Source organism: Gambusia affinis, linkage group LG08, assembly GCF_019740435.1.
Source record: "Gambusia affinis linkage group LG08, SWU_Gaff_1.0, whole genome shotgun sequence".
NCBI classification, from domain to species: domain Eukaryota; kingdom Metazoa; phylum Chordata; class Actinopteri; order Cyprinodontiformes; family Poeciliidae; genus Gambusia; species Gambusia affinis.
In genome coordinates, this window is record NC_057875.1 from 23,203,772 (window position 1) to 23,217,709 (window position 13,938).

The following is a 13,938-nucleotide window of genomic DNA, read 5'->3' on the forward strand; positions in this document are numbered from 1 at the left end:
TCGGATTCTCCTCATCTCTAAAACACAACCATCAAAACTACACCAGATAAAAGCAGGGAGCATTTCGCTCTGTTAGCTTCACCTTTCGAAATACGGCACGTTTTCACAGCTTGTTTGGAGCTGCACTGTTAAGATCCGCCGGTGGCCGTAGCCATTTTTGATCTGATTCATCAAACGGTTAAAAACAGGCGCTCACTTGATATGGAGGACACCTGTATGACCCGAGGCTCTACAAGAACAAACAAGGCCCCGGTCTAATGTTGACTGTAGGGTGTTGAATGTGATCCAAAGCGCATAAAGAAGAAGAAAAAAGAACAGAGAGAGAGAGAGAGAGAGAGAGAGAGAGCCGTCAGCAGTCTCAGATTAGAAGTGAGAAAAAAAAAAAAGAAGGGAAACAGATTAAGATTTATGTGTCTGAAAACATTAGTCAGAGTACAGACTGCAAAAATCCAATTGAAATGTAGCATGAATTCAATGTAGACCTGTTGTTAATTTTAAGTTTGATGAAACTAAGATGGACGATTTCCAGAATTTTATTTCATTGATCTTTACAATAAAAAAATAATCTTCATAGAGGCTGTGTAAAAGCATTTGCCCCGTTACAGATTTCTTGCGTTACAGTGATCCCTCGCCACTTCGCGGTTCACTTATCGCGGATTCGCTATTTCGCGGATTTTCATAATGCTTTTTTTTTTTTTTTTGGTGCATTGTGCTCTGCATTCTGATTCGCTAAAAACTCACTCCCGCTTCTTGTATCAAAACATGCTACGAATTACTGGAAGGACTAACGCTTGGTCGCTTAGCAACCATGGTGCGAATGGCCACTGTACTTAAGCGAGTAGCTGAGGAATGGGACCCTTTGATGAGCCGTTCATTACAGTTCTCCAACGTAATCGATGGTGGCATGTCGGTGTACAAGGATCTTTTTGCAAAGAAGAAAAAAGAGCGACAACAGCTGCTTATCACTATGTTCTTCTCCCGAACAAACACACCTGCACCGCGGGCTTCAGAAGAGAACACTGCAGAGCGCAGTCAGGATGCAGCGGCCCAGTCTGAAGAGCAGTGAAACGGCCTACACGTCAGTCACTGTATTTGTATACATGTAATAGTTGCTAATTGTAAAAAAAAAAAAAAAGTTTTCTATTTCGCGGATTTCACTTATCGCGGGTCATTTTCGGAACGTAACCCCCGCGATAAACGAGGGATTACTGTATTGTGTTTCATTTCGTTGACGCACTTGAATGTTTCGTGCCATAAAACAAAGTTCCTAGACTCAGGAATTGGTTGGACTAATTGTTTTACAAACCATTTCATGTTTTCTATTTGGGATCTTTGAGCATACTTTGTGTTGTCAGACAGGTTATTTAACACACTGCTTCTCCAGTCGCACCAAACCCTTAAAGTGCTTAAAAGGCTCTTTAAAGGCTCATCCTGGCTCAGTGTCTTGCCCAAGGCCGTATTGATCTGGGGAAAAGGAGGAAGCTAAAAATAAGCCCACAATTTCCCAATTGCAGCATGACTACTCTTCCCAGTGAGCCGCAGGAATCTGTTAAAGAGTTGACAGACCCGGCATAAATCAGGGCCGGGCTTTTCAGGTAAAACTTCATTAAAGTCAGGTCAAGGTAGGAAGCTCTTCAGACATGAACCCAGACGAGTCTCACACCCTCAGTGATCGCGAAACCAACCGCCGTCTTGATGGGTTTCAGTTGTCCGTGCCGGTTGCCCTGGCAACAATTAGTCAGGAGGGATGGTCAGCAAGTCCTGCGTCTGTGTCATCGCCCGACGGTTGAGGAAGCCTTTCACGTTCGGTAGGCTGAATTGAAAAAACAAACAGTGAGTAATAAAACAACAATCTGAGCCACGTCACACCGGGGGGGAAAGAAAGAAAGAAAAAGTAAAACCATCACAAACTACCATTAGCTTTATCGAAACAGAAACCAGGAATCAAGCGGCACAAAGTCGACAGCAAAGTCGTAATAACATGAATAAAGTCACAATATTGCTAGAATAAAGTCATATGAGAATAAAGTTGAAGTCATATGAGAATAAATTCATAGTACTATCATATTAAAATCGCAATATTATGACTTTAATCTCATATTATTTCAATGTTAGGACATTATTTGAATTTTCTTATTTTTAATTTCTTAGGGCACTCTCATAAAAAAATCGCTAATTTGTTCAAAACTTAATTTACATTTAAACATCCAATAATCCAAAGTTGTTGGTGTTGTTTTTTTTTTTTAACTCATAGAAACTTCTGAATTGAAACTGTTTTTTATCCATCCATAAGGCGATCTCATGTTCCATCCTGTCGCTCGCCGTGCTTTACGATGGAAGAAGATCCGACCTCTACGTTTCCGATGTCTTCGGGAAAGTGCATTACGGGACACGTTTCACTGTTCAGTGATGTCACCTGCAGGCAGAAGTGACACAGTTGGACCATTACACAATCTGCTCCTGGGTCTGGGGCGGCAGAGGCGTCGTATTTTTACTCACTGTACAGGCAGTGGGTCCGTGTCCTTCGCCCCGTGATGAATGGTCCTTGGAGCAGCAGCTTCTATTGTACCTGCACATGCAGAGAGGGGGGCCCGGGTCCCTCCTGTGATCCGGTGTCCCGCCGTCTCAGGTTTCCTTTAGGGAACCCCTCGTAGCCTCCGGTTTGGCAAACATTATGCTGGACTTCCTGTCTCTGGCAGAAGTACGGCTGGAGGTCCTCTCTGGGGACAGAATGACTATTGTCCTCAGCTCTTTTGCTTTCCCCTCCTTTCCTTCTGGCTTGCCCGTCTTCTTTCTCTGGACCAGGGACGCCTGCAGGTGAGCGACAGAAATGTTGCTCGCATGAGGAAAAAACCCCCCCAAAAAAACAGCAACAACAACAATCGTTTCAGGAGCTAAGAGGCGTTTTGTTTCGGTTTTGTTAGCTAATCTGCAGCAAATGTTTCAATACGTCTCCACACAAAAAAGCAAATAGAACTTTATTTTTGCCTACTGCATGGGCTGGCATCATAAAGTAAATTTATTACCATGCAAAATCTTGATTTATTTGAATTATGCATATTTAAGTTTTTTTTCTCATTGCAGCTCATTTGTTTTGAATTTTATGTCAAGTTTTGCCATTTTAATTCCACAGTGGCACCATTTGAAAATGACCACCGTTCAAAAGGTATTAAACTCTCTTCACCAATTTGCTCTATTAGAAATTATTATTATTTCATTGGTCAGATGCAATATTCTAATCTTAAATGTGTTTTCGTTAGACAACCATAACAGAAATAAAGGCTCAAAAACATCAGTCTGTGTGTAATTATTCTGTGACGTTTCACTTAGTGAATTTAGTAACTTAAATAAAATTTTCTATATCAATGCACCTGAATTATCTTGTACATATTTATTTAGTCATAACAGTTCCTTCCTCACCACTGAGCTACAGTAAGAAAATATCCTCCAGAGATTACTTAACATTAAAGAATCAGATTTTTTTCATGAAAAATGTTTAGCGTTTAGCATTGAATATTCCCACCGGCTGGTTGACAGCAGCGTGTTACTTTCAGATTCAGGTCGAAGCCGCTTCTTCTGGCTTCTTTCACGTAAGAAGAAGGTTGTCATGTTTTTCTTGGCGCACGAAAATAGCAAGATTCCCTCGGGAGTCCTGGAGAAAAAAAAAGGTGAAACCCAAGATGGTCCCTCGTTAGCTTAGCTCACGTTAAAGTGTAGTTATTCTAAAAGGCCAGGAGGGAAAAGAAGCAAAAGAGACGAATAAATTCCCAGCAGCAGAGAGGTCAGCTCTCCTGGGAAGCATTTCCACTGATATCTTGGTGGAAAGTGTTTAAGAAAAGCTTTTTGTTTATTATCATTTTTACCTATAGCTTAAGAGTGAAAACTCCCATCGATAACCGCCTCAATGGACGCCGTTGTGACAAAATGGGCTATCTCTTCCATACTCTGCCTCTCTCTCAAACACACACACACACCCACAAGGCACTAACCTTGCAATGGTCGGACCCCCCTCTGCTTTCTGCCTTTTGTTTGGTGGTGCAGATCAATTTCCTGCGGCTTGACCAGACAACAGCAGGCGAGCTGCGTTGCCTCACGCCCCCGTCACGATGTCAAAGAGCGGGTTGACAGTGTTTCATATACATCGGTGTGTATAGGCTCGAGGTTTCGCCCCGGAGCAGCAGCTGTGGTTTGCGTGGTTTCACATGTCAAGCCTCCATACCGGCCGTCATCACAAAGGCTTTCCTGTCGGCTACTGTACGGCGACACGTACAGCGGTTCCGGTGTCAGGTCCGACCACAGCGAAGTGCATCTATTCTGGATTTTATTGTAAGATTTGGGCCAGGAGCTAATATGATTTGCACTTTTTTTTTTTGTCTTTGAGATATATTCTGAAGCTTTTTATAATTCAAACTTTTTTTGGTTCAATACATTGATTTAGGATTCTGTTATGTATGGAAGCTCAAGATGCCAATATTTTAATACAAATAGATTTAGCGAAAGAACAAAATAGTCACAATTATTGAAATCTCATTCAAAAGTTTCCAACGTTGGTAGTTGAATTTATCTTCAATTACAGGAGCATAGTCTCCTAATGAAACATTTAGAGAAATAAAACATTTAATGTGAGCTCATTTCTTCAATGGGGGAGAAAAAAAATTACGTGTTTAAGAAATATTTGATCACTTGTGCTTCACATACTGATAATCCTAACAGTTCCTTTTAGGTTATTGTAACTTAGATGTTTTTCTAATTGATACTTTCCTTTTTTTGTTGAATACTCTAGGAACTATTAATTAGTTATTAATGACTTCCTGTAGCATGTACTATTAAGGTAACACGACTCAGAGACAAATTTCTGTTAGCCACTGAGAGAGTAAAGCAAGCAGCACAGTAAAGGAGATTTTATTTACTATTAAGGACTGGCAGCAGTCTTAGAACCACAAGTTGGTATATCCTAGCATCACAAATCTTAGCAACACACACTCCAGGTGGGTTTGCCATTAATCAAATCATGTCGAAAAGCAACATATCCTTCGGAGGGCGATCTGTATCGTCGGTTCCGGGTTCTAGACTATTGTGGAATGATTTCTTCCTGGAGGCGTGGCCTTTGTTGAAGTTTTAAATTTTACCCAATCGCCAATGTTCGACGATGACTTATGCAACGTACCAGTTCAACGTTGTGAAGCGTACTGGAAATTACTTGATTACCAATGAATTACCATTGATCTTTCACTGCGAAGAGAGAAGAACCGATCCAAACAAGATGGCGGTTAAAGTCAATTCAATATTTGGAAACGTGGCCAACACTGACTGAAAAGCTCCGCTGCTGTTCCTAAAACTACTGGAGCATGAAAATCGACGTCATCGCTCCATTTGCTGATTGGTCCGGTTGAAATTCTATCAGAGGAATCCACTTCAATGGGAGAAAGCAAGAAGGCGCACTGAAGGGAGATTAGGAAAGGCAATGGCCAAGCTAGTCTTCATTGGGTTTTTGTGATAGACTGATGATTGAAAACATATGGCCATATCAGACAGAAATGGTTAATCAGATGCAAAATCAACTTTCTTTCTTTCTCTGGATGATCTACAGAGACGTTCAAAGAGAAATGTTTAAAGTTCCCTCTGTTTGTACGTCAAAACCTTGGAAAACGCCATATGCAGAAGCTACGTGGTGCCAAACGGGCAAAAAGTATTTTGTATCAAAAGTGTTAGCAGCACTGGAAAGCATTATGTCATTTGGGAAAAATAAATATTTTTATTTACAAGGGATTTTTTGTCACTACTTAAATGTAGTCAAATTACTGCATGATGATAACACAACAAAATTAAGAACAGAAAAATATGTCTGCCACTGTACAGCAGATCGAGGCCTGGTTTATGACTCCATATCTTCAACAAGGTCTGTGTTGTGAATCTCAACGGATCCCGGCGGTTGATGCTGCAGCACAGCTGACCCCAAAACGCGGAGCTACGAACCAGAAAGCATTTGTTGAGCTGCTCCCCTACAGCCAGACGACACATTTTGAACAATAAAGGTTTAGTCTGACTTCACGTCGGACAACGTGTGGAAATGGTTATGTCTGTTTTGATGCAGTGGATGTAAATATCTGGTGGGTTGTTTGTGGCTGCACATCACAACCGTTTTGCACTTCGAGCTTCACGTTAATGCTGAAGTATTTTCTGTTTTGCAGTATGTGGGGAAATTCCCACACACCCACAGCCTGCAGAAACGTCTTTAATGAAGAAAGTCCATAGATGGTGGCTTTGCAAATGATTTGATCTGAAAAGTAAGCAAGAACAGATTTTGATATAGCAAGGAAACAGCAAAAAAATGAATAAAAATAACAATAATTCACTTGTCAGTGGTTTTTTTGTACTTTTTCTGCCTGGTTAAAGGATTTTGTTGCAAACTCGCTGCCTCACACAGACGCCTGAGACTGAGAATAAGACGGCCAGAACCTCTCGTTCATCTGTTTTATCTGGACCTGATCCCTGAGGTCGGGTTTGTGTTTACATGGACCTGAGCAGAACTGATTGTCTGAGATTTTGCCTCACTTATCAAGCCTGAGCTGTTACCACGGATACAGAAATACCAGGAAGTTTAGCATTGCTGCAGCGCACTATAAAATGTGAGGTTCAATGTCAGAGTATTTTAATTTAAGCCCAACAATCCTCTTCATCCCTTTTGTTTCGATGATTCGAACTTGAAGAAATTAATACTGGCATGTGTTTTCATCTTTTTATGAGCGTGAGGAAATATTTCCTCCTGTCTTTTATGGCCAATAAGTAGATTCTGTGTCCAGAACATTGAAATTATTAATGTGGAATGAGAAACTAACAAGCCAAAAATGAGTTGTTCTTTTTTTCTGGGACCTTTGCCATCAAACCAGCTACAATAAGTTTCTTTTTACTCATAAAAAAATATTGACTGGTTTAATTTTTTTCTTCTGTCTTCTTTCATTTCAGTTTCCACCTAACAGCCAGACGGAGCCTCGCTGATACTATCGCTCTGTGGTGAGACTGCACCGCCTAAATGTTTACATCCACCCAGGTACATGAAGTTTCGTTATCTCTAAAGATGTTTGTCTGTAATTTATGGAAACATAACCAGGAGCTCAAAGTAAAGACGTGTAAAAAAGGAAACAATTAAGAACTAGTAATAAAAAAAACCCCACATGAATAAAAGAAATATCCTCTTTAATTCAAGGAGATTATTGGTTTCTTTCCTCTTTTCTTTTTAAACCCCTGGTGGTTTAAGCTCACACATAGAGCTAGAGTTACACAGAAATGGCTTTAAGACAACAAGGTGAATGTTCTGTAGTGGCCCAGTCAAAGGCCAGACCTCTGGAACAGTTTTGTGAGAAAGGATGGAAGAAAACTGCAGAGTCCAGATATACTGAGATCGACTCACACGGACTGCATGCTGTGATGGAAGCTAAAGGTGAATCTGCTAAATACTGTAACTGACTGACTTATGCAGTCAGTTACATTACTTACATATTTCTATTTAACTGTCATTATTTAAAAAACAAACAAATCAGTTTTCATTGTTTTTGTCAAAAAAAAAACCCAAAACAAAACTGGGCCGATATGAACAACCGGTACATACTTCCATCCTGGTGCATTTGGTTCTGGAGAGGCAGCAGGTCATGTGACAGTAGTTGTGTTTTCATTCACCGTATAATTGTGGAAATTGGAATTACAAAAAAAACAAAAAAACTTGCTCAATAGAAAGACGGCAATTGCGAAATTCTGTTTTTTTCAACGTTAGCAGAATACCGACAAAGTTTTGCAGACATTTGTAGCGGAAACGCAGCTACTGATACTGATGCATTGTGGGGAGTTTTGAAGTCAGTGTTGTGGGCTTTTTGTATTGTTTTTTATGGTGTTGAAAGTGCATTTACCATGTAGTATTGGTAAATAATAGTTATCGGCCTTAACGGTAACACTAGTATCAGATATTGATATCAGCCGATATCCGATGTTCATATTGGTGCTTATTACAGGCAATGAAGTCATTACGGTGTTTCAGAAGCATAATTATTCAAAACATGTGGCCAAAGCAACACAGAAAGTCGTCACCAGACACAAAATCAACCTCCTTCCATCTGAGTCCCCAGAACTACAAAATCCACCAGAAAAGCTGCGGGGTGAAACTGGAGTTTCTGATTTTCACCGTACCAGTGAATGTGACGCATCCAGCCTTGGAAAACTGGGATGTTCAGGTCAAAGTGCAGCAGAAACCTAAACCTTTGACTGTAGGATCAGTAATGGTGACCACCCTCATGCTGCTTTAGACATGAAATGTGCTTGTAGATGAATTTTGTTTGTTCATGATCTCTGTATGCTGGCACATATTTTGTTTTCTGTGCGATGGTGATGTGTGTTAGCCTGTGTTTGTGTTTGTCTAGAGTGGACGGGTGAGCTGTAATGTGATCCCCATCACGCAGACACCCTTCCCCTCCTTCTTCTGAGCCATTATAACTTTTCGTGCTCACACGCACCAACTCTCCCCGTCACCCCCGCCTCCCTCTGTCCTCCAGCGTTTGGGCACCTGCCAGATCCCACAGTCATTATCATAATGAGCACTGACAGCCAAACTCACTTTGGCTACAACACACACAAACACTCACATCCCGGATACCTGGGCTTCTTTTTTTTATTTATGTTTTTTTACATTTTTCGTATAAATACACAACAGATCACCAGACAATGTCCCCAGCAAATACAAAACACTGTTCACAGCTGTTTTGGGAATTACGGGACCCATTTCTCCAAATGCAGATAAACAGTTCTGTCTGCTTGTTAACACTGTGGTGTTGTTGTTGTTTTTAAACAGTATAAAAGTAACCCAATGTAGACTTAATAAAGCGAGCAGAAATCACTTCATGTTCATGTTTACAGTCTATAGGAAGGAGAAACTTTGTTCTAAAACAGCAATGTGAGCCTAAACTGGAAGAAATATTTAAGTCCCATTTCAAAAGGTTCAATAATTAACATGATTAACTTTTCAAACTGGAGGCATGAAGGCTGCCATGAACATACGCAGGATCAGACTTTAAATAGGGCACAAGCCCAGAGCACCAAGTTTCTGGGGGGCAGCAAAGATTCATGTTTGTTTATATATATATTATTTTATTTTTATGAATGCATATTTTGCTGGCAAACTCATAAAAACTCACATACCCATATCAGGTGAGATGGTTTAATGTTGTTGGATGTTTATATTTATAAACATCCAACAGCATAAATCAGATGAATGGGAAGATTATGAAGTTACAGTATGTCCTTTAGCATGCAGCCATCTGCCAGACTTGTTTTATTTTTCATGACATCGTTACTCCCCGAATCAGCTCCCCTAAAAATACGCACCTTTGTTTTCTTTGCCTGCAGAGAGCAGATTAACCAGGTAGGAAGTTGGACACAGGAAGCGCACAGGGGGAGTCCTGGGGATTTTCAAAACAAACACTTTCTTTTTTCTTTTTTTTTTTTTTTTGCTGGATATCATTTCACAACGTCAACAAGTCTGGTGGCAGCAGGTCAAAGGTCAGAGGGAAGTCACTGGTTTTTCAACACGGACCAGATTAATGAAAACATAAAGGTTGCACCACGCCCGATTTGAAATGACGGAAAGACAAAACAAAGAGGCGTGACTTTTTATTTTAGGAGCTGAAATCAGTGTTAGCTCTGTGACATTTGGAAAACTTTAACTTATTAATTTATTTTTTTACATTCTGTCACATTGAAACAAAAAACTTTAACCTATTTTCCTGCAACGATGTATAACAGTTCAACACGTGAGCACCATTGAGAAGTACAAGAAAAAATAACACGGTTTTCACTTTTCTTACTGTTATAAATCAATGCCATCTCCTTGTACGTATCAACAGTTGTTTAAATATTGCAAGCAGGACTTTTTTTCCAACTTAAGCCGTGGATCTGTGAGGCTCCTCCACAGCGACTCCGATCAATGCTCGAGAGACAGAGTACAATTTGGACGAATTAAAAGAAATCTACGTTGGACTCGTCTCATTTTCTTCTGACACATGAGACGTGAAAGGAGAGCTGATGCTGTTTTCCTCTCCAGTCTGTAATATCTAAACCTAACTTGATAAATGAAGCACCAATTCAACCCCATCATTAAAGTTTTCTTATCTTTAGCTTCTTTAAATGGAAACACAGCCAATTACATGAACAATATATATATTTTCACGTTGAGGTCCCAATATAAAGCTGCTGGTTCATAATACTGCCCCTTTAAATCTGCTTCAGTCAGATTTAAAGGGCAGTATTATGCACATAGAATCATTTTGTAGCACAACTAAGAAACTGTGTTACCTTCAGTTGTCATAAAAATATATTCTACATGGCATATAATATCAAACATGACTCAAAAGAAATTTGACTTTGAATTTAACGCCTTGCAATTTGGCCTCTGTCTCTTTAAGAAGGTCCTGCTCTTTCTGACACTACGCCTTCAGGGAGTTTTCACAACATCGTTACTCCATTAAGCCTTTTACAGCGTTCTTAAGAGCATTTAATTGAGAAGTAGCTAATAATGAGCTCAGAAGTTGCTCAGTTCCACCAGGTGTCTGCTAAATGCTGCTGGCTAGTCTGAAGGAGCCGAGTGGGGGAGGGATGCTCTTTGAGGCAGAACATCGTCCTCGAAGGCGGAGCTAGGTCCAACTGGGCGTTTTGCACAACTGAATGGTTGCCATGGAGATTAAAGGATTTCTCAAACGTGCATGAAAGAATCAAAGCAACACTCCAGATGTTATTAAGATGATTGAATAACGTTATAACATGATATAACGCTTACAAAAGTCAATTTTACACGATACCGCCCCTTTAAGATTGTAACCAGAGGAGGAAATAGTGGAAATTCACCTCTACAGCAGTACAAATTGAACATTTTGGAAATAAATAATATTCTTGAGCTTTACTTTCGATGACAGTCACACAATATGATTTACCTCCCCCTACTACACATGAAGCAGCAACTGACAGCAGAGGGGCTGAAAAGAAATGACGAGTTTTCAAACCCCAGCTACTAAAATATTTGAACGGCTCCCAAAGTGAATGGATTTGAAGTTCAGGAAAGAGCCCGTCTGCTCTGCTAGCTCGTCTGAAACCTCATCCCCCCCCAAAGGTCACAGTGAAAACACTTTGGGGCGGTTCTCTTCAGACTAGACGCTAGCAACAGCAAGCGTCTGCTTCACGTGAGAAACTTCAAGAGTTCAACACCTGGCTGCCTGAAGAGCTGCAGCAACATGACCTGAAGAGAGACGGAGCGCTTCCTGACGCGACACCGCCTGTCTGGCAGCAATACACACACACACACACGCATGCAGGAAGCAGCTTAGCAAAGAGGCTGGTGTGTCCGCGTCTGTACGCACAGGTTACACCCTCAGGAGCGTGCCACATCACGGCAACTGTCTCTGTGGGAACAAAACCACCTGTCGCTCCGGGCGACCAGACGGGAGGGTTTACAAAGTGAAGACCACCTCTTTAAGGAGATCCTATACTGCCAAGCATTTACAGAGTGGTGCAGAAAGTATTCATGCCCCTTGAACTTTTGCATATTTTGTCAAGTTACAAAAAAGAAAACAAAACAAAACAAAAAAGGTTACAACGAGCTTGAAAAGATTTTATTGGGAAATAAATTATTGGTTTTTCTGTTCAAACTCAAACCTAGATTTAAATTTGACTAAAAAAGAAAAAATGCTTTAAAAAAATTGCTGTAGATGCTGATGGCTGTGGGCAGTAAGGATCTCCTGTAGCAGTCTGTATTACAGCAAGTCTGAAGAAGCATCCGACCGAAGACGTTTTGGTGAATGTTTTTACAAAAACAAATCTGAAAATGAGGCATTTTTTAGTATTCAGCTGCTGCACTGCTGAAGAAAACCCAGAGTTGAGTAGAGGAGTATCAGCGAACATTTAACGAGCAAGAGCATAATGAAGTCCAGGGAACACAGCAGGCTGGCCAGTGTTAAAGTAGTGGATGAGTTTAAAGCTGCAGTGGGATACATTTACAAAAATAAGCATTTTCATGTTTGCTAAAACCGTTAGCATATCCTGACAGTCTAACACGAGACAATCTGTGAAAACCTCCTGGTAGTCTTATCATACTGACATGCTCTCCAGTAGTCGGATTTGCTTTTTATTTTTCTTTCAGAGAAACAGAACGTATTCCTCTGAGACGCGACATGCGGTCGTAACCTTACAGAAAACTGGCAACAGCTGTGTCGCGCAGCGCCGGCGTTTGCACGTTCAGAGCACTTTCAGACAGTGAGCGAAAGCTACTGAGGACTCTCACATCCACCACTTCAAACGCTGCCTCTACACCTTTACGTTGTTCCGCTTCACATTTTCGAGGCGCGTGCAGCGGGTTAACCCCTTGGCTTATCTGCTGTACGGCTGTGTGTGCCCTACAGCTAAACCGCCGCCCTCACTCGCAATCAGACGCAGGCAGACGGTGCAGAAAAAGTCCACGGAGTGGCAAGGAATATAAGCAAACGTTGCTCCTTGCCCTTTGCGTCCAGATATCGTTCTTGCTCTCTTTTATGTTATCTTCCCACACTTTTAGCATCACCCTTTATTTTTCCTGCAAATACAGGAAGAAAAGGTAAAAAAAAAAGCCAAAGTAAAGCAGGTACAAATACATCTGAGGCTGAACACCTGGTATACATGCATATTTAATTCAAGGTTTAACGTACGGAGCCAATTTAGTGGAAAAACAAAGTAAACAAAAGGTCGATTGGTCTCATTCACCAGATACAGGGTGAATGAGAAACGGTTTGTCACAAGGTCCAAAATCATAAAGTCCAAAGGACTGCAGGGCCAAATAAAATGTCCTTTACTTACTTAGAAAATAAAGTAATCATTGAGTACTTTAATTAAACAAATAAAGTAGTGTGGGTTTTGATCCAAAACTTTAAAAAAGGATTTTATAGGTTTGTCTTATTGAGAGAAATTTGGTAAATTTTCTACATATCAACTTGAAACAACAGAACCCAATTTAGTTAATTCTGGTCAATAAAATCAGGATTAAAGGTCACTGTTCCTTTAAAAAGGCTTGCTGTATTTAGCCGAATTTAATGACTGAATTAAAAGCAGATTTAAAAGTTTGCTTTTGTGTAACTGCATATAAGTGGGGAAAAAAAAAACAAATGACCTGGTCAATTAAAGACAAACAATTAGTGATGTTGCCAAAATTTTCTATTGCAAGATGATTTTACTTTGTCTGTAGTAGAAAGTCTCCAATTGCAAATTCGGTTTACGAGCCACAAATGGCCCCCGGGGGGCCATCATCCCTGACCTAATAGTACTATTTTGTGCAGTGGCGCTCCCAGAGAATTTTCATCAGGGGGGCCAGAAAAAAAATTGGCTGTAATTTAAAATACCAGCAGCTGCGGTTGCCAGAATATTAGAATATCACCATATAAATTTGGTCAAATTTGTATAAAAACAGTAAAATTTGTGTTTATACGGCCAAATCTGAGGTTGCCACAATTTTACCGTAGAGCTGCTGGTATTTTACCGTAAATTAGAGTCTTTTTTTATTACATTTTGTTTTTCATTAGTGAGACATGTATCCACTTAACCGTCGTGCTACACTGTTTTGAATGAATATGTCTGTGTGTCTTTCATAGATTTCCAGTCTGTTAGAGAAGAATACGCCCCAAAACAACGCTGCACTTATCACCACGCAGCGTGAGCCCCTCCATTTTGTCTAGAGTTGGTTTGAACTAAATAGAGAAGGTCTGGCAGCCTGATCACCACACCTGATTGTGATGAGAGCGAAAAGCAGCGAAGATCTGACAGGAACAATTCCCTCTGCTGTCAATGACGTGAAGCTGAATCGACATCTCTTATAATTCCCTTACAGCAGGGGTGTCAAACTCCAGTCCTCGAGGGCCGCAGTCCTGCAACTTTTAG

The 13,938-nt window shown here is 40.6% G+C and overlaps 1 protein-coding gene across 1 annotated transcript in view; it reads right to left on the reverse strand.

The window, feature by feature from the left end:
* Positions 1-1,217: 1,217 nt before the first annotated feature.
* LOC122835583 overlaps positions 1,218-13,938 on the reverse strand; it is a 99,412-nt gene continuing 86,691 nt past the window's right edge. Inside the window, exons 6-7 of the mRNA XM_044124743.1 lie at positions 2,500-2,811; positions 1,218-2,416 (exon numbers count right to left, since the gene is read on the reverse strand). Coding sequence (XP_043980678.1) covers positions 2,561-2,811 — 251 coding nt within the window. The 3' untranslated portion in view covers positions 1,218-2,416; positions 2,500-2,560. The remainder of the gene's footprint in view (positions 2,417-2,499; positions 2,812-13,938) is intronic.